The sequence below is a fragment of the Monopterus albus genome, unplaced genomic scaffold, assembly GCF_001952655.1.
Source record: "Monopterus albus unplaced genomic scaffold, M_albus_1.0 scaffold347.1, whole genome shotgun sequence".
NCBI lineage: Eukaryota > Metazoa > Chordata > Actinopteri > Synbranchiformes > Synbranchidae > Monopterus > Monopterus albus.
The window spans coordinates 56,820-76,310 of NW_018128227.1; the positions used below are offsets into that span (position 1 = coordinate 56,820).

The following is a 19,491-nucleotide window of genomic DNA, read 5'->3' on the forward strand; positions in this document are numbered from 1 at the left end:
TGGGACAGCAAGTGATATCATTCTGCTTGGTTCTGGCATTTTTGGCAGATCATTTTAGCACATAAGAGATCCAGTGTGTGCGGTGTGAATATGTGACAAAATATGAGCGGTGAATGAGGTTTGTTTGTTTTCATGTGTGTTAAACAAAAGAGAAACAAAAGATTGGTCCTTGTTTCCATCTTATGGAAGTGGTGCAAATGATAAAGACAATCGACAGTGAATGTGTGGGCACTGATTAGGTTTCAGGGTTATGGTCACAGTTAACCCAACTAGACAAATTCAAAACAATGCTTGTATCTCTGTTTCAGCTTGGTCTTTAACCTTTTGATTTGGAATGGCTTGCTATGTTTCCCAAGAGCTCAAACATGCAAAGTTCCTGCTTTCTGTACACATAACAGCCTGCAGCCAGGCAAATGCACATTTGTCAGTGCAGCCCAGCACGGACAGAAATAATTATTAACAAAAATTGACTGGTTGGTCTGTTCCTGACCTGTTTAATTGTTGGTCTTGTTTGGGGACTTGTTAAGGTGCATTCCTGGTACTTTGAGTCCCAGAACATTCCTTGGGGTAAAATCCCTTGAGTGGATTGCGATTTGGATTTCCACAGCAGGGCCGACGCCCCAGGAAGATTAAACAAATCGCCTGCTGATGTAAAAGCACTGTGGTTGGCAGCACGGTTGTAAGAATGCTGCATGTAAAATGTTGCTTGTTATTTGACTAAGAGGCACTTTTCGGTACTGCAGGTCTTGCCATGATAGTTCTTGGACCTTAAGAAAGTAGTACCCCCCCAGCTAGGGACTGTTTTTTGGGGGTATAACTATGTCCTGGCACTGAAAGTCTGGTTCTTCTGGTGGAAGTGCAGGTAGAGGAACTATGTTCTGCAAAATTTTCATGATTCTGGGGTCTAAGGTTAGAGCGGGTTGTATGCTGGACAGGTTGTAAAGCCCCTTGAGGCAAATTTTTGATTTGTGATACTGTGCTACACAAATACAACTTGAGTATCTGAAGAATAGTTGCCAGATTTAGCAGTCATGTCACCAAAGTAGGTCTCTCATGTTATAAAAAAGTGCAGCAGCAGAAACAATCACATTGTGTGCTCTTTTAGTTTTAGAAGTGAAATCTGGAGTAAAGTTGCTGATTTCCAAGTATCTTTTATTTAATGCCTTTGGATCATTATTAATTCAGATTGGTTGAGCAGTTGCACGGTGGTGCCTGGACTGACTCCAGGCCTGTTGGGTGGACTGTTGCCATAGCAACCCAGACCCAACCCCATACTGCCAGGTAGACACCTGGGCCACACCCTTCCCCACTATCAAAGTGACACACCCTGAAGTTGCCATGGTTACACCTGGCCTCACATCTCATAACCAGAGAGACTGAACGCTCTTCGGGAAAGACTGCAGACGGCTTTCCCTTGTAGAAACAGAACAGAAACACCCTAGCACGTGCACAAACACGCATGCATAAACACAAACGCACACATCAGCATCGAAACGAAACCTCGATGCCTTTGATCTGCCCTCCCTCGACAAATCTAGTACGCAAATGGTCAGACACAGAAATAGTTTATACACACACACACACACACACACACACACAGAGCCTCAGCGCAGACCCGCCCATGGTAAACGGAGGGATGTCTGATGTGGGTTTAGCATCTCTGAACATGTTTTTGGCTACGTGCCTTTTTTTTTTCTTTCTTCCTTTTTTCACCACTAATCTGTTCATTTGCTTTTCTCTCACGCTTCAGTCAGTCATCGCCAGCTAAAACAAACAGCACAGTTTTAAGCAGTGTAAAAACTTAAAACATTTGATGGACATTTTTGTTTACTACAACTTGGATCTTATTTTTGTAGTTGTGGCCATGTTTTCTAATTGAACACCAGTCATACGTATCCACCCTTAGCTTCTCCCGCTCTTTCTAGATGGAATAAAAACAAGAGCATCCACACGATCGGGGTCAGAGGATCAGTGTGTCAACACTGTCTATAAATGGGGCGGCTGTGGCTCAGGAGTTAGAGCGGGTCGTTTCCTAACCGGAGGATTAGCGGTTCGATTCCCGGCTTGTCCAGTCAACATGTCGAGGTGTCCTTGAGCAAGACACTGAACCCCCAGTTGCTCCCGGTGATGTCACCGGTGTGTGAATGCGTGAGTGCTTGGGAGTGCGAATGGGTGAATGGCTGAATAATGTGAAAGCACTTTGAGTGTGTTGTAAAAGCATAGAAAGGCGCTATACAAGTATAAGACCATTTAAGACCAAATGAAGCACTTGACGGCTGAGCTCGTGAAGATGACTGAGGTTGTTTGTGTTTGTGCTCAGGTGTGAGCAGTCAGACAGGTTGGAAAGAATCCAGCAGTGTATTCAGATGAACTAAACTATTTTGTTTGGAGGTCAGCCTGGGAGTGAGCGCACCTGAAGTGAAATAGGGTAGGTCTGAAGCCTGACGTGGGTAATGGATGTTATCTATGCACATTTTGGTCATAATTTTACAGTTTGCCTTTGTTTTTTCTTCTAAGATCAGTCAGTCATCAACTTGGTGGGTATTCTGTTATTAGTACTGATCTTATTGTTCTGTTTCTACTTGTTTTCTGTTCTTGTTTACTCTTCAGGGACTGCAGAGCCACAGCCCCACTTGTTGTCACCATGTAATGACACAGCACACACACACTCACACACTCGTAGGAACACAGTTTTTTCATCCACAGTGTACCAAAACTGTTCCTGTATACTCATCAGTCAGGGCTGCACATTATAATTATACACTGTGTGTGTGTAGGCACCATATAATAAGTAGGGAGACACAGAAGGACTAAAATGCTGTTGTCTGTAAAGAAATCTACTCTTAACAAAAGTGTGTTTATTTTCAGTGTAGGATTTTTAAAAACATTTTGTCGCTACAGTATATTGAATGTTTGCTTTCTGTTCACTCTGCAGCTTTACTTTACACTGTCAGTTTTCAAATAGCCATAGTGCAGACACTATTGTTATATCACAGGTACACCTACATTGCACTATTTTTACAGCTCTATTTTTAACAGGGGTTTATTCTGACGCAGGATTTTTTTCAGGAAAATCTTAGTTCAGTTTTTACTACATGATTCAAATTGTTTTCTGCCTGTTGCTCTTCTCAGTTTGCTTGAGTTCATTCTCCTTTATTTTGAATGTAACATAGTATAAACATATGTAGTATAATAGTGTATTTGAATGAAAAGACAAACTTTGTAACAGTAAACATCTGTTCCCTCACTAATTGTGTGCGTGCTCTGTCATTACCTGGTGTGTAACCACATCAGATGGGGAATCTCCAACTGCAGAGAGGAAGATGATGAGAGGAGGGTCAAAGCAATAGAAAGACAGATGTAAAGGTGCTGCCGGCTACTCATTCCTACATGGATGAAAAACCTACTGTACAAACAGAACCACAAGACTTGTCATGTTTTTGAAATTCATATCTGACTGAATGAGAAGTAACCACTGTTATATAAAAGATGAACGAACCCTCTGTAACGTCACCCACTGGTTTTTTTGATGAGCGGTTTTGAAGCTCAAGTGTGGCCGTTGCCATATTGGTAGCTCTTCACTTCGCCTGCTCTGTCTAATCCAGAAATGGGCAAAGAGGCGACGTGTGAGTGGAGCTTATTAGACAGCTAGCGGCCAGCCATGGTGGGACCCTTCTGCCTGCCACTCAAAGTGGTCGCACCCTTAATTAAATGCATAAATTTTAGCCACTATAATTTAAATGGGTGAGTTATATAAAAATTCACCCCCTGTACAGATGTCATGGGGGGGATATGAGCTATAGAGAGTAAAACAGTTTTTTGTACCACATGTTTATTTCTCCAGTAAAGTTGGGCATTTTATCATGGGAGTCTATGGGGATTGATTGCCTTTTGGAGCCAGCCTTAAGTGGCCGTTTGAGGAACTGCAGGTTTTAGCTTCATCTCTGAGCCTCGGAGGGTGACCGCTTGGGTGTCACACGTTACCCACATTGTTTGATTGGCAGATGATCTCTGTAGCCACATTGATGGGAAAAGATTCCTCTCACAATAACTAGTCCAGTTAGATTACGATTAAGTGACTTAGACTCTGGCTGACATGAAGCATCATGGTTTTTTTTTAAAAAGCTTTTCAGCCACTTTTGTGTTCTTTACCGCCAACCCTTTGAGAAAAATACAAGACACCCTGTTGTTATAACTACATGATCTGTTTCTTCAGGTCCTGGGGTGACAATTAGGGTAGCGTCCATGTTGTGACCTAAAAAGCTAGAGATTCAGTTTGGAAACAAACATCAGCTGCTGCTATTACAGGACATTTCCCAGCTGGTGTTAATTAGCTTCATCTGAACTGTGTTTCACCTTTAGCAGAGTGAATGAGTTGCTTCTGTGCAGGATGGAGCTTCTGGGTTGAGGTCTCTGTGCTTTTGTGGGTGGCGAGCTAGAGCCTTGTCTGACAGCACACAGCCTGTCTGTGTGCTTCCACAGAGGCCAGACATCAGGCAGACTAACATCATGCCGACACTGAGCTTCTGTTAGCAGCATGGAAATTATACCTCCGTTCTCTTTATGCACACACACCTGAGGGAACAGGCTGTGTTTAGGCTGAGCCTTATGACACAAAGTCTGCTGTGTGTGTTTAGCTGTGGAAAGTGCTTCTCACCGTTTTCCACAGGATTTACTGTCTGTGTCTCTGTTTGTCTCTCTCTTGAGGTTTTGGTTTCACCATGTTTGCCTGAAAAATATCAGAGAATTTTCAATGCTGAAATTAAGTTCAGAGATTGGTTCTGGGATGGAAGTGTCAGTGGACAGTTTATATTTCTAAGCAACTGGAGTGATGAGAATAGTGTTAACTTTGTGATGAAAGAGTCCAGGTGTCTTCAGGACTGTCCTCTGGTTGGCTTTGTGGTGGTGGTTTCTAAGAAAGACGGAAGATTTTTGGACTGGTGAACTTGCTTCTAGGGTTTTCTGTGGGCTGATTTCAGGACAGACTCATGCGATGAGGCAGGTCTAGCTCATGTGCCTGTGGTGGAGTGTAGAAAACAATATAGTAAATTACATTAGACACAGAGAGCTCTCATTTCTGTCTCCCCTCTTTCTCAAATTACAGTTCTTTGCCTCTCTGCTTCATGCTTTACTGACATGCAGTTAACCACTTATGAACAATAAGTGGTTAGTCAGATACAGAAATCCTGCATTCTCAGACAGTTTATCACATGTAGGTTGTTGCTGCTTAGGCTCAAAGAGCAGGACAAGGTCAAGCAGCATGTGTGTGACAAGCAGCTGATGCTCAGCACAGTGGGTGTGGGGTGTCAATACATGGCGTGTGCAGTGCTGTGCTGACCCCTGCTGCTAATATCTGGGCATCACAGCCTGAGTCTGGGTATGATCTGGGTTCTGATAATACTAGGACTAAATGTATTTATTTTTTACTCATTTATACAAGGTACTTCACTTGTTTGCCTACACGGTTTGGTTGAAAAAAAAAAATCCAGGTGAACTCTCTTATGTCTGAAGTGTCTTTCACCTGCCTGGAAACAGACCGCCTGCTTTCAAAGATTTATATCTGATCCACACGCAGCAATGTTGTAGTTCCCTGGGGATTCACATCTATAATCAATATTATTGCTGACATGTCATAATTGTCATAATACTTAATGTGTTAATTTGTGACTAGCATGAATTAGGGAGGGGCATTAAAATTATTCTTTGAGGCCGGTTTATCAATTATTCATGATGTTATTGCAGTGATGTCATTGCATTGTTGTTATATCACCAAAACAAACAAAAAAAAAACTATGCGACCAAGCAGTGCTTTTAGGTGCAACTAATCAATGTTGTCATTGCACCGTCTCAACATTTTTGTGGCGATGATGTAAACGATCCCTCATCGTGCTGGAAGAACTGTGAAAAGGTAGTTTCCTCCTGCACAATGAGCGCTCAACTTTGTTATCCGGATGAGTAAAATAATGCCACACTTTGCCGTGTTGTCATAAACATTAGCTCTGCTTCTCTACAACATAACAAAGTAAATGTCTCCAGAAGTTTTTGTTTTCATTATTTGATGACCTTGACCTTTTTAGTAATTGATTGACAAATTTCATATTCAGGCACATCCTTAGTATAACTGTCAGATTTCTAAAAAGTACACAAATACACCTGTACCTACCTGTATTTAATTCTCCCATTATGCACATTTTTACTTTTTATCAAAATAAGCCACAAACAAGAATAATAACATTTTCAAAGAAACAGGTTGATTTAAACAGATTTTCATGTTAAACACTTAATGAATAAATGGTTATTGACTGCAACTGTGGTTTGTGCTGCAAGTGGTATTTATAGAGTTGGTTACCTGGGAAATATCTAGAATGAATGCTGATAAATACTGAGATATTTGGATATAACTAAAGTGTCTCCTTGCGTTTGAGTGCATCTTATTAATTAATTCAACAGATTTGAGGTTTTTTGCAGTCTTGATTGATCGTCTCATCCAAAATGTTTTCTGGTTTGTTCTTTGATGCACATAAAATTACAGCAATAACATTTAACTCTGTCAATTACCATAATAAACAAGTGAGATTCAGACTTTGTAGGGAAGAGTAAGATGTTGTAGATTTTGCCGACTACAGGCCTGCGTGTTGTCGCAGGGACTTGTGTAGGGGACGACCAGAATAGAACTGTGTGTGCATCGTGACTATTCCCTTACTAACATCAGTTCCGCCCGTGTGTGTTTCTGTAGGGAAGGATGAGGTGCGGGGCCAGCTGGACAGCGCACTGCAGGATGTCAACGTGCGGTACGCCGTCCTGGAGGAGACAGAGAAGCGAGCCGTGTGCAGGGCGCTGATAGAGGAAAGAGCACGCTACTGCAGCTTCGTCACCATGCTGAAGCCTGTACTGGTCAGTGCTGTGTGACGATTCAGTTCCATCAGTAAAGAACTGTGGCAGCAACTACACTGATTAATAATGAGTCATTATTAATGTGTGTGTGTGTGTGTGTGTGTGTTTGTAGGACCATGAGATCAACATGCTGGGTGAGGTGACCCACCTGCAGACCATTCTGGAAGACCTCACCAACCTCACTGCTGAGCCCAATAAACTCCCACCAGCCAGCGAGCAGGTACCCTCTTAGTTTTGGTGACCTCTGACCTTTTCTCTAGCACCACCCTCTAGGCATTTATATTATCACAAAATCCTATTAAAAGTAGTGGTGTAGAGATGAAGCTGTGTTAAAAGCATTGAAGCTCTTCAGCCATCTGAAGCAAAGAGCAGTTCATGTGTCAAAGCAACAAGTGACCTCGAAACCACCTAGTGGTCAAAAGAAGTTACCGCGGGAAGTGATATGCTTGGGTTGGACATAGACAACGAAGCTGTGCATCCCAGTGCTGTGTGTGTAGCTCCACATGTAAAAGAGCTGTAGTTCATCTCGACTCAGTCCCACACACCATCCTGCTGCTGGAAATTCTCACTACAGCACCAAATTTGGACTAATCTGCTACTGAAAATAGTCCACAACTAATGCACTGTTTCATCCTGTTCGAGCAGCGTTTTCTAAAATCTACAGCTTGCGAAGGAAGTCACAGACTGTTGTTTCTGGTCTTTTGGTGAGATTTGTTGACAGTAAGAAATATAGAGTACAAAACCAGCTGCATCCTTGAAGCAGCGTGCACAGCAACATGGCCTCACCAGAATTGTTGTTGGTGTGTTTTTATTTCTCAGGTGATTTTGGACCTGAAAGGTTCTGATTTCAGCTACACCTATCAGACACCTCCAGCTTCTCCCAGTAGCACTCTGTCCAGGAAGAGCAGCATCAGCAGGTAACACGCACATGCACACATACACCCTCTGTGTGTTTCTTTACATATCTACTGAAAACGTGCTCTGTGTTGTTACCAAAAACTGGATTTTCCAGTTTATTGCTGTATTCTCTGTTTGGCAAACCACCTCTGTTATTGCTGTCAATTAGGGATGCAGCAAATGTCTTTATTGTGAAATGAAAACCGGTTTCTGATTGATTTGGTGAACCTTGATCAGTTGCTGTTACTGTCAGTCCTTAACAGCAGCGTGTGTGTTTTCGTAGTAACTACCAGTCTGGATCAGTGAGACACGTTCCCTCCTTGGACTCTATCAGCTGTGCTGTCGATGGAGTACACATCCAGGTAATGCACACAAACCTGTCACAGATACAGCGACTGTGTTCACATTTGGTTTACCTGAACTGTCTCATTCTAAACTAGATGAACTTTGTGCTGTGTTAGTTTCAAAAAATGCCTGAGTTCTTTAGATGACCTTGAACTTTTCTGATAATACATCTTTTCATAGTTATGTTACATGTTAAGTGGTTGTTTCAGCAGTAAGGATACACTTGATACACAATATATGGTCAAAAGTATATGGACACCACATACTGCAGCGTAATTTTGGCCTGGGGCTGTTTTTCCTGTGTCGGAGCTCCTAGTTCTAACGAAGGGAACTCTTAAAGCTGCAGTACTGTGATTCATGGCAGCACTCTGGGAGGAGCCATTCTCTGGACCACTGACTGTGAGCTAGGTGCATACGTTTGGCCATGTACTGTACATCAGTATTAGTTTCAAATTTGGTAAAGGTATGGTTTTAAACTTCAGTTCCTCTAATGTGCAGGTTCTGTTGAAAGATGTTTATTGGTACATCTCACTCCCCTCTTTCTGCCAGTCCCCACTAAATGTTGTTAGCATAGAGGATTTACAAAATAAAAGCCTTTCCCTGACAGTAACAGAAGAACACACACACACACACACACACACACACACACACCGTTCTAACCCTCTCCTGTGTGTAGCGCTGCTTCTCCCCCTATCTGCTGATTGGCTGTGATGAAAGTGGGCGCTCCCTCAGTGAGGGGAACTCCCCCTCTCGCCTCGGTCGTCATGGCAGCTGTGGTCGCTACGGTGCTGGCCATGGCCCCCGCCCCGTGCTGAGCCGCCGCGTTAGCCGCAGGGATATGACCACCGTGAGAAAAAAACTACTACTTTCTCCCAACCCGAGCACCGTCCTGTGTTGTCGTCCTCATTGGTTTAAATTTGCCCCATTGCCTTCACATCTCCCACTGTTTCACCATTTTATTCCTCGAGTTTAAACCTTCTGATTCCACTTTTTGTGTCTCCGATTCCATCCACCTCCAGTGTCTCTGACTGGCTATCATGTTCCAATCCAACCGCAGTTTCATCCCATAAAATCTGGATTTCACTTTAAATCATTTAAATTCTCAACCTCATTATTTAAGACTGTGTTTGTGCCAGTGTTAACGTACAAGTGATCAGATCTGTGTCAGTGTTTGAGTGCAATGGTGGGAAAAGAAACTAAATACATATACTCAACACTGTACTTGAGTACAGTTTTGAGGTATTTGTACTTGAGAATTTTTGTTTTCTGCCACTTCCTACTTTGACCTTTCATAAACAGATCTTATACTTTTTATCGATAACAGTTATTTCTCAGAATCAGATCAATAAGACAAAATACAGTATAATCATTAGACTTTATTGATCCCTGGTGGGAAATTCACAAGCTACCGAGCAGTATGTAAAGTACTTCAAATTATAAGGTAGTTACCATCAGCTCCACCTTTACTAGCCACAACATTAAAGTGATGAACACAATAATACATCAGTAATTATAATCCAGTAATATGATGTCCTGTACATCAATGTGAAATGTGCCATTCTGCTTAGTGAGTACGCTAAGGCATTTGTACTTTTAAGGACTTGTAACAAAGTATTTGTTCATACTAATACTGCTACTTTAGTAAAGGACTTGAGTACTTCTTCCACCGCTGCCTGACTGTATGTTTATGATATGTGTCTGTTTTTATGTGTAATGTGTATCTGTGACTCTTCTGATACACTGTGTTTATTTCTCAGTATGTATTTAACTAAAAATAGTAGATTCTTAAGTTTCTGGTATTTGAGTATCACTTAAATCTGTAAAGGTGTTTGTTTCCTGTAAATGACAGCTTGTTTCTTCAGATTGTCATAGATGGTTGATTAATAATGTATTTGTTTTCTAGCTGTTGACAAACATATTTCAGCACTAAAATAACTATTATTTTGTAGGTGTTAAATGGCCACAATATATCAAGCAGCTTGAAGCTTTGCTTCTTTCATTCGCTGCATCTTAATCAAGCTACAGTATCAAAATATTGTACCTCCCTGCTATATGTCCACCTTTACACTGATCAATACCTCGTCACTTCTCTCGCCCTGTGTGCCATGGGGATTTGGTGTAGTGGCTCTTCACATTAGTGTGAATATTGTTCTCTGTGGTGTCGTCAGTGGTCCTGTGATTATGGATTGTGTGTGTGATAGAAATAGGTTTTTGTACTTTAACCTAAAGAGTTGATTTTTCAGAGTTCAAAACAAACTTGAATCCAGTTAAACTAATCATACAATATGAGTCAGTTTTCAAAACCAACATTAATGTGGTGTTGTCAGTTATTTTAAATAATTGGTGAGATATTCTATATTTTCCTTATTGTAGTAAAGTCCATGAAGAGATGAAAACCCATAATGAATGTCACCTACTAAGACGTATTGTGTGTGTATCCACAACCTGATGTATCTTATTCTTCTGTGCTGCGGATCCCCGCTGTTGCCAAAACTACTGAAAACACAGTAATTAACTCACAGTACACCGTCCTCCTGCTGGAAATTATCACTGGACCACTAAATATGTGTTGATGTGTGGCTGAAAATGCACAAATTCTCCCTGTTTATGCTTGTGTGTCTCATTTTAAACATGAAACTGTGTAGTTTTGAGGTGGTTTCAAAGATTTACGTCTTCAGTAGGAAGCAGCCAGGGTGTGGCTGAGTGCCTCAGACAGGAAGTGAAGCCAGAGTGTTGAGAGACAGTCTGACACATGGTTTGATCTTTTATTGGGATTTGTTGACAGTAAAAAAACAAATAGAATAAAGCCTGCTCTATTTAGCCTTTAGAAGCGAGGTAGGTTTTTGAAAATTAAGTTTCATTCTCGATCCAAACTCTTCAGTTGCAGTTTTTCCCGTCATCAGTGGAAAACGGCTCCTACACTTGTTAAATACCTGGTTAGTTTTTCCCACTGAAACTATAAAGCGAGAGTTTAAGTTTCAGTCAATGATGCTAACCAAGGTAGTGGAACCATTTCCATAAAGACACTTCTGGAAAATGAATATGATTTTAATTCCCATTTAAAAGCTTACATTTTTTAACATCACAGTATACAACCATGCTGTATGGGTTAGAGACTGTAGCAGTGAGGAGAAGACAAGAGGCAGAGATGGAGGTAGCAGAGATGAGGATGTTGAGGTTCTCTTTAGGAGGGACCAGGATGGACAGGATTAGGAATGAGCACATCAGAGGGACAGCTCAGGTCGGCTGTTTAGGGGACAAGGTCAGAGAGGCCAGATTGAGATGGTTTGGACATGTGCAGAGGAGGGATAGTGGTTATATTGGTAGAAGGATGTTGGAGATGGAGCTGCCAGGCAAGAGGTCAAGAGGAAGGCCAAAGAGGAGATATATGGATGTGCTAAAAGAGGACATGAAGTTAACTGGGGTGAGAGTAGAGGATGCTGAGGACAGAGTTAGGTGGAAACAGATGATTCGCTGTGGCGACCCCTAATGAGAACAGCCGGAAGGAGAAGAAGAAGTCATTATACAAACTGAACCGTTAACATGTTGTGTTGATGTTCAGAGACCAGCTGCCAATGTAGAAGTGAGCACTGCATGTTTCCTAAGAATAAGGATCTTGTCCTTAGTGGCCTTTAGTATTTAATAGTGTGTAACTGGCCTGGCTGCCTCTTCACCGCTGCTGTTACAGGTGATGTTCAGAAATATTTAAACTGATGTGTGATGTGGGTCTTCTGTGTTGGCTCCATGGGATTATACTCTGTGTACTACTGTACTGATATTGTTGTTTACATTTACAGTATGTGTTCATTGAATTAATGCTGGTTTGTTTATGACAGGATGCAGTCGTCTCAACCAATCAGCTGGCTGCTGGTGGCGGCGGGGCGGAGAACGGCCTGTTGCCACCCCCACACAACGCCTACATGAACCATGGAGAGAGAGCTCGAGCCATGTCTACGTCGGGGAAGGTAACACACACACACACACACATACATTCAGCGGCAATGTTATTATTGTGAGGGCTTAAACTTCAAGAAATGACAAAAAGCATCTTTGAGTCCTATGATTTGTGCCAGGAGAAGAATGTCTGCTTGTTCTTTTTGTTTCAAACCAGACAAAACTATTTTAGGTTCACTAAACACACCTGAAGAACAAGGTCATACAGCAGATTAAAACTCCACATTGGCCACTGGAGGGCAGCAGGAGACCACCTCCATACCATAACCATACCTTCACCTCCTTTTCTCTCCTTGTGTCCTCTCCTAGGTTTTCCTCTCTTCTCTCCTTGTACTTGTTTCTGTATCCTTTTATCTCCTTTCCTTCACCATTTTCCTCATTTCATCTCCTCTTTGTCCCCCAGTCTCCTGTCCTTGTTTTACTTTGCCTCCTTTCCTTTTGTTACCTATCCTTGTTTTCTCGTTCCATCCCTTCTCTCCTTTGTTCCCCCTTCCTTTTCTCTACCCATATACATGGCACATCTCTTCACATTGAATACATCTCAATTACCCTAACATGTTTCCCTTGTAGGAGTGATCATATAATAGACTTGAGACCCACCCCTTGATTCATCTCTCCTTGCATCTTAGTCCCGCCCACATATGATGCAAGGAGAGAGGCATCAAGAGGTGTCTGAAGTATCTTATATGATCATTCCTATATCCTCAGTCAACCTGGAACTCTTTCCAGTTGAGTGAGGAGTGATCACAAAACAGAATTGGGATGTAACCTTTTGCTCCCTGTTCCTTTCTCTCATTTCATTTTCTCTCATTCTCTTCTTCATTCTTCTATTTCTTTCTGTAAAAATCATCCCTGTGATTTGAAAAATTTGTTTACTGGTAAACTTCATAACCTCACCTTTCACTTTCTCTCTTCCGCTTAGTCTTGCTCGGGCCGGGATCAGTTGGCACTGACACTGGGTGCGCTGAATGCGGACGCCCCAAGGAGCAGCAGGGACTCTCTGCACTGTTCCAGTGGCTACAGCACACAGACCACCACCCCGTCCTGCTCTGAGGACACCATACACACACACAGTGAGTATAGTGAACACACACAGAGCACGAAACACTTGTGGACTAAATGTCCCTCATTGTGTTTTACAAGTAGATTTTCATTCAAAGTTCATGTCTTCATATATCTTAAAGGTGCATTGACTAAGATTTTCCAAACTGTCTATTAAACCCAGTGACAGTGAGACAGGATGTGGTGTCCCTCAGCTATACCCCCCCCTCCATGACCCTCTGCTGCCTACAGCCCTTCTGTTGTTGTTCTGACAATTTACTCCTTCAGCTCACGCTGTCTTTGGACTGGAGGCCACATTTTGTACTGTTTGTTGCAACCAGGCATCCGTAGGTTACTACTGGGAAACAGGATGTGATGGACGGGGCAAAGAGCTGTTGGGACCGACTTATGGTGTCAGTTTGTTCTGAGTCTCACTAGACCCTCTAGGCTGAAAGGGGATCAGGTAGAGTAGCTTGAAAGATGTTGGTGTTTCGAGGAAAAAAAAAAGGAAACTGAATGTGCTGTTTGACTTAAAGGAATAATCTGTGATCTAAATTCAAAGAGGCAGGTCTGGAAAATGAGATTTGAATGTTTTGTAATGACAAGAATGAAGACACTCGGAGCTCTTGCTGTGCCGTGTAAACAAGTCAGCCGTCCTCTGTTGTGTACATGTCCTGTTTTTGTTGGGATGAAACTGAGTGTCATCTAAGTTACTCACCAGTTTCTTCTGTATTTCTCTGGTGTGTGTCAGTAGTTTTGTGTTTTCTTGGTTAAACGTCCTTCCTTCTCTTCCAGCTATAAAGAGAGATCCTCCCCTCTCTGGTAGGTCTCTGACTGCCTGTCTGATTATCTGCCTGTGCCTGTCCTCTTGCGTGTTCATCCCAAAGCTAGGGTCAGGGTTCGACTGCATGTCATCACATCTGCACCTTTCTATTAGATCGGTTCAGATTGAGCTCCACAACTAATTCAAGTCGTTCAGTAGAGATCGTTATCGCTACAATTTTGAGTAACGGCCTGATGAGAAAGGATTTATTCATCTATTTAGGATCTCCCAATCAGAGCCTCGGTTAAATGTGGGAATCTGCTGAGTTTGATTAGATACTTATCTTTAATCTTTGTTGATTAAAAATGTATGTGCACACAGAAATAATAGCTGTAGACTAAGTCAGACATGCTTTGAATTCATGAGCTGCTTTATCCAAATACTGGAGACTCTGTTTCCTAAAACTAGAGGCTGCTACCTGGATGTTTTGTAAATCTACTGTTGGTGGATAAAATGTCCTCACAAGTTCCCCGAGTCCAGGGTAATGTCTCTTATTTCGTCTTAACAGGAAAAATATTTCACTTAGAATTATATGAAAGTCATTTATGTTCATTCATTAATGACACCAGAGTAATCAATAATTTATTTAGAGAGGCAGATCAAGGAATTTGTTTAGGAACTAAAACATGTTGGAACTAAAAATCATTTACATGCAAGTTGTACAGTTGCACGTCATTTCCATGAAGTGACTTGTGCGTCTGTTTTTGATTTAATTATTCAGGACAACATGGTGTGTGTGGCTGAAAAGCAACTGGGCTGCATGTTCCCTGTTTTTATTTTTATTTTTTTTTATTAGCACAAAGTTTCCATGACGATGCATCCCCTAATTGTTCCTTCCTATATACGCACAGTGAGTCACTGATGTAATTATGTGCTCCTGCTGCTTCTGTCTGATGATGAAAACACTATCAAATATCAAAGATATTCCAGAGATATGAGTCCAGCTGAAAGCAGAGCGACAACTAACGCTCTCTCTCTTTCTCTAGTCGACTATGAGTGCCTCTCTTTCCACGGCGACGCAGACTCTATCTCCTTACATCACCTCTCCCATGGCAACAGCCAGTCAGACTTCGACAAGTCCTCCACCATCCCGAGGAATTCCGACCTCAGTTTACAGTACAGGAAGTTCGCTCAATCCAAGCGCCCCGCCTCCACTGTCAGCCTATTGGCCGAGCCTGAATTTGTGGGCGGGTCCATTCGACAACTGCCATCCCACACAGCGACCATCAGGCGCAAACCATCATCCAAACCAGGTTATCGCCGGGGCACTATCACTGGGGGGGTTCCCATCCCTATCTGCACCCCGCAGGTTCCCCTCAAAGCCTTCGGAGGAAACGGCGAGAGCGATGAGAATGTTTTCACAGCGCCCTCTGCTGGAGGAGCAGGAGGTTTAAGTTACAGTAAACTCTGCAGCTCCACACACAGCCTGGGCGCCCTACCCCTCCCCTCCCCCTCATCCTCCCCATACTACCAGCTGGTCCCAGGTCAGAATCCCATTCCAGTGCCTGTACCCACTGTACCCTTCCTGCCAACAGAGAGCAGCAGCAACCAGCAGCAACTACAGCAACAGCAGCAAATCAACCAACAATTAAACGATCAGCTACAGCAGCACAACCAGCAACTCCGGCATCAATATTATCCTCAGCAACAGTTTCAACATCAACCATCACTGTATCAGCAACCCCAGCAGCTGCAGCATTACCATGATCAGTATCAGCAGCAAGAGCACGATCAACAGCAGCTGAACCAGCAGCAGAAACAGAATCTGTTCCAGCAGCACCACCAGCCCTCTAGTCTGGGCCACAGTGCCCACTACGAGCCCCAGCCGCCTCCACCCTCCAGCCAGGACCAGGAGCAGCTGCCACCAGAGGGAAGAGGCGAGGGAGACATGCTGACCCTCATCAGAGGAGTGAGGCTCAAAAGGACCATTACCAACGATCGCTCCGCCCCTCTCCTGCCCTCTCCAACCAGTCACAAATGAGGATGAACAACACGTTGAGCTGCTGCCCTGCTGGTCAACTTTTAATTTAATGGCACAAAAGCTGCACCTGAGTGTGTCGGCACAGAGCAGAATCAAACACGTGGACTTCCTGTTAAATGCAGATTGTGGACTTTACGAACAGAGGTTCATCGCTGGAACTTGACGTGTGCGTCATTTTATTTTCTAAGCATTCTGCTCCTCTTAGGCTCTTTAGATTTCTCAGTTTTAAACTTTTTTGAAACTTAGTCATCATTTCTGTTGACATGGCAACAGAAATGATGACCATCTTTTTGCCTATGTTTTGTTCATGTTTGCATTTTGATAAAGTTTCTGTTTGACCCAGTCTTACCCACAGAACTGTTAACTGTTTTTCCTAGTCAGGTGCTACTTTTGTTGTCATTAATTAGCCGGACTGCACGTGTCTCAGATCCTCAGCCTTGTGTGGGTTTGAGTTGCCTTTTGCTTAAGACTCCCACGTGGGTGGGGTTTATTAATGGTCCAATGGCTCCACTGTGTCACCTGGTTGAACCACGGTGTGTGGAGGTTTTATTTTGCTGGCTGTGGGTAAGTGCTGCTTCAGTCCTGGGGAGCTAGAAGAGTCAAAACACCAACCCTGATGCACATGAATAAATTTGTTGACCGGGTCTCTAGATTGTAAATATGTTAGAACAAGAAAAAAAAGAAAACAGCACTTCAGAAAAGCACATTTGATGATTCACAATTTGATTCCCTTACCTGCAAGTGGCAACAATTTCTACCCCCGGGATCCCAAATGGTGACACCGTTTGGGGAAAAGCATTTAAAACGTAACTGTGGGTAAATGTCTGATTTACTGTGTTAACAAAACAACTTGGTTGAAATGAGAGGAAAGAAGAAGACAGTGACTTGTTTGTAAGTTTTAGAGGCAGCACCGACTTAGAAGCAGATCAGCAACCGTGGATTACACGGTCGCTGATCAGCACCACGATGCTGGACTAACACATTGACTCGACTCCTCTGCTACCTCAGAAAATTAACACGAGATTTGATTTATATTAATATTAGAGAACAATATCAGCAGGTATTGGCTTTTTTTTTTTTACATAGTTCATTTGAAGAGGAACCCTGACAATGTGGTTAATAAAGCGCTGTGACTAAATATGTGCTGTGAGGACAGATTTCTGATTTACCATATCCAGACGCTTTGGCATCTTCTTTTTACTTGTTGGCAGACATACAAATTGGTACGGATACATACCACAGTATCTCTAAAACTGGATTTGGAATAATACTAATAATCATTACATCAGTTTTTTTGTCAATTTATGACAAAGTCGCTTTATATGATACGACAGCAACTGTTTTAAGTCACAAAGAGGAAAAATGACGACAATAAAACAGACAATATTTTCTTATTGTACTTTAAGACATGTCAGTACAGAAAACCTTTTTAATTAATGTCGAAACCTCTATTCAATAGTTTTCCCATCTGAGCCCACAAACTTATTTTATACTGTAAAATGTCCAGTTCAGGACATATAACAATTCTTTTATGGCTCTTCATGAAAATATTTGTTTTTATGTTAAAGATTTATATCACATTTTTTACAATCAAACTATCAGCGTCACTCAGGCACAGCCGATACGTTGGCACAGAAACATAAATGTTATGCTAAAGTTTATCATTGTGATTTAACACGAGGTGAGCTGGTGCCTCTGGTGTTTATTTTACAGCTGAAACTTTTCATTGTTGATTAATCTGATTGTTTGGTCTTTTAAATATTAAAAAGTCATGAAAACATCCATCTCATGTTCCTAAATCCTTAGTTTGTATGAAACCAAAAGCTATTGAATTTACTGCGGAGTCACACCATGAAAAGCTAGAACCAGTTAATGTTTGGCTTTGAACCATTTACTAATTAATTTAACAGTAGACCAACTAATTGTTTCAGCTCACATTGTTTTACCAGATGAAAGTGACTTTCACACAACAGTTCTTATATTTTCTGCAGGCAGACAGAGGACGAGCTTTTGAATCGGTTGTTAATCCTCTAACGTGGCAGAGTTTCCACTTGCAGGTCTCTGCTTCGTCTATAAAAGGTACAAATCAGTCACTTTCACCGTTTTAAAAAGTGTCGTTAAAAGAACTTCAGTGTCTTTCTGCGTCTACACACAGAGGATCTAACGTGGTTAATAAAGACACTGCCAGAATTTAGTTGTTTGTTTCCGCTCCCATCACTCAAATTCTGTTCAGTGAGTGTTTATCTGAATTACACTGAACCATATTTATCTACAGTTGGTCGGGCTCCAGTAGCTGGTTCTGATTGGGGTCCTGTTCCAACGGTAAAATATTTAGATATGGTAGACTGTAATGACGTCACACTACTGTGGACATAAAAACAAACCACCGATCCCAAATGTGAACAAAAGCTGAATAATCAAGGCAGCGGTAACTGTTGACTCGACAGCGACGTGTTGCCTCCAAAGGTCGTCTGTTGAGTGTCACCTTAATGTTTTTGGAGAGTTTAATCGTGAAAAAGAAAAATTTACTAGTGCTGCAGCTAATGATTATATAATCCATTAAACAGCTGGTCTGTAAAATACCAAATATGTTAATGTTTGAAAAGCTAAAAAAAGTCAATTTTGGCTTCTTTTTCCTTAAAAATGGCTTTAGATTGATGAATTATCCAAATGGTTGCTGATTAATTCCCTGATGTTTCGATCAACTGATTTCATTGTTTCAGCTCTACCTTTTTCATTCCAAACACTTTCCCCATGTGGGTTTTTACGTTCTTTTTCCATCTGTTTTAATCTTAGTTTGACTTTTTAGGCAGAAAACTAAAGTAAAATGTATTTTCCACTAGAATCTAACACATGAAGTAGAGGTGACTACAATAAAAAAGTTATTTATAGAAAAACTGCAGCTGTTAAATGGGGATATCAAATTGTGACTTGTTACTTAAATACCCAACAAATGAAAGAGTTTGGTTTGTGGCTCTGCTGTGGGAATTCATGCTCAGGACCTCAGTGTTTCTCTAATCCTGACTTTGGCCCTGCTGGTATTTGCCTTGTGGAGACGCGCTGCATGCTGGGAAATGCAGTCCAGTCTCTGGCCAGTTGATCCTGCTCTGTTCTCTGAGAAACTTTGTTGTGTATTTTTGCAGCTGAAGAGTTTATATTAATGATGAGATGAAAACTGAGCTTCTGATATTCATTTGATTGGACCCAATAAGCCCTACAACTGTGTGTGTATATATTAGTGCTTTCATTCCTGAGAGAGAGAGATCTAAATCTATATGTATACATATCTGAATTGTATTTTTGTTGATTTATTGATCAGAATATGTGAAGCTTTAAAGGAGGAAACCCAGTGAACATCCTGTGTTTGAGGATCTGAACCCTGATTGGATGTCTGGCTGTTGAGAAGTGAGCGAGGACTAAACAGACGACATGAACCAACAATGTAGTTTTGTTCTTCATCTTTTGATGTTCACTGTGGGATCAATAATAATAATGATTGATTCATCACGTGTAGCGTGTTCTTTTTTTGTGTCTTTTCTGCCACTACACAGCTGAA

General features: G+C 41.9%; 1 protein-coding gene across 2 annotated transcripts in view; it reads left to right on the plus strand.

The window, feature by feature from the left end:
- mtss1 (MTSS I-BAR domain containing 1) overlaps positions 1-19,432 on the plus strand; it is a 50,963-nt gene extending 31,531 nt beyond the window's left edge. Inside the window, exons 7-14 of one of the 2 annotated variants that reach the window (XM_020625149.1) lie at positions 6,737-6,894; positions 7,007-7,114; positions 7,714-7,811; positions 8,075-8,153; positions 11,973-12,101; positions 13,013-13,163; positions 13,927-13,953; positions 14,941-19,432. In XM_020625149.1, coding sequence (XP_020480805.1) covers positions 6,737-6,894; positions 7,007-7,114; positions 7,714-7,811; positions 8,075-8,153; positions 11,973-12,101; positions 13,013-13,163; positions 13,927-13,953; positions 14,941-15,935 — 1,745 coding nt within the window. In that variant the 3' untranslated portion in view covers positions 15,936-19,432. The remainder of the gene's footprint in view (positions 1-6,736; positions 6,895-7,006; positions 7,115-7,713; positions 7,812-8,074; positions 8,154-11,972; positions 12,102-13,012; positions 13,164-13,926; positions 13,954-14,940) is intronic. The other variant, XM_020625150.1, reaches the window with a different exon arrangement.
- The last annotated feature ends 59 nt before the right edge of the window (positions 19,433-19,491 follow it).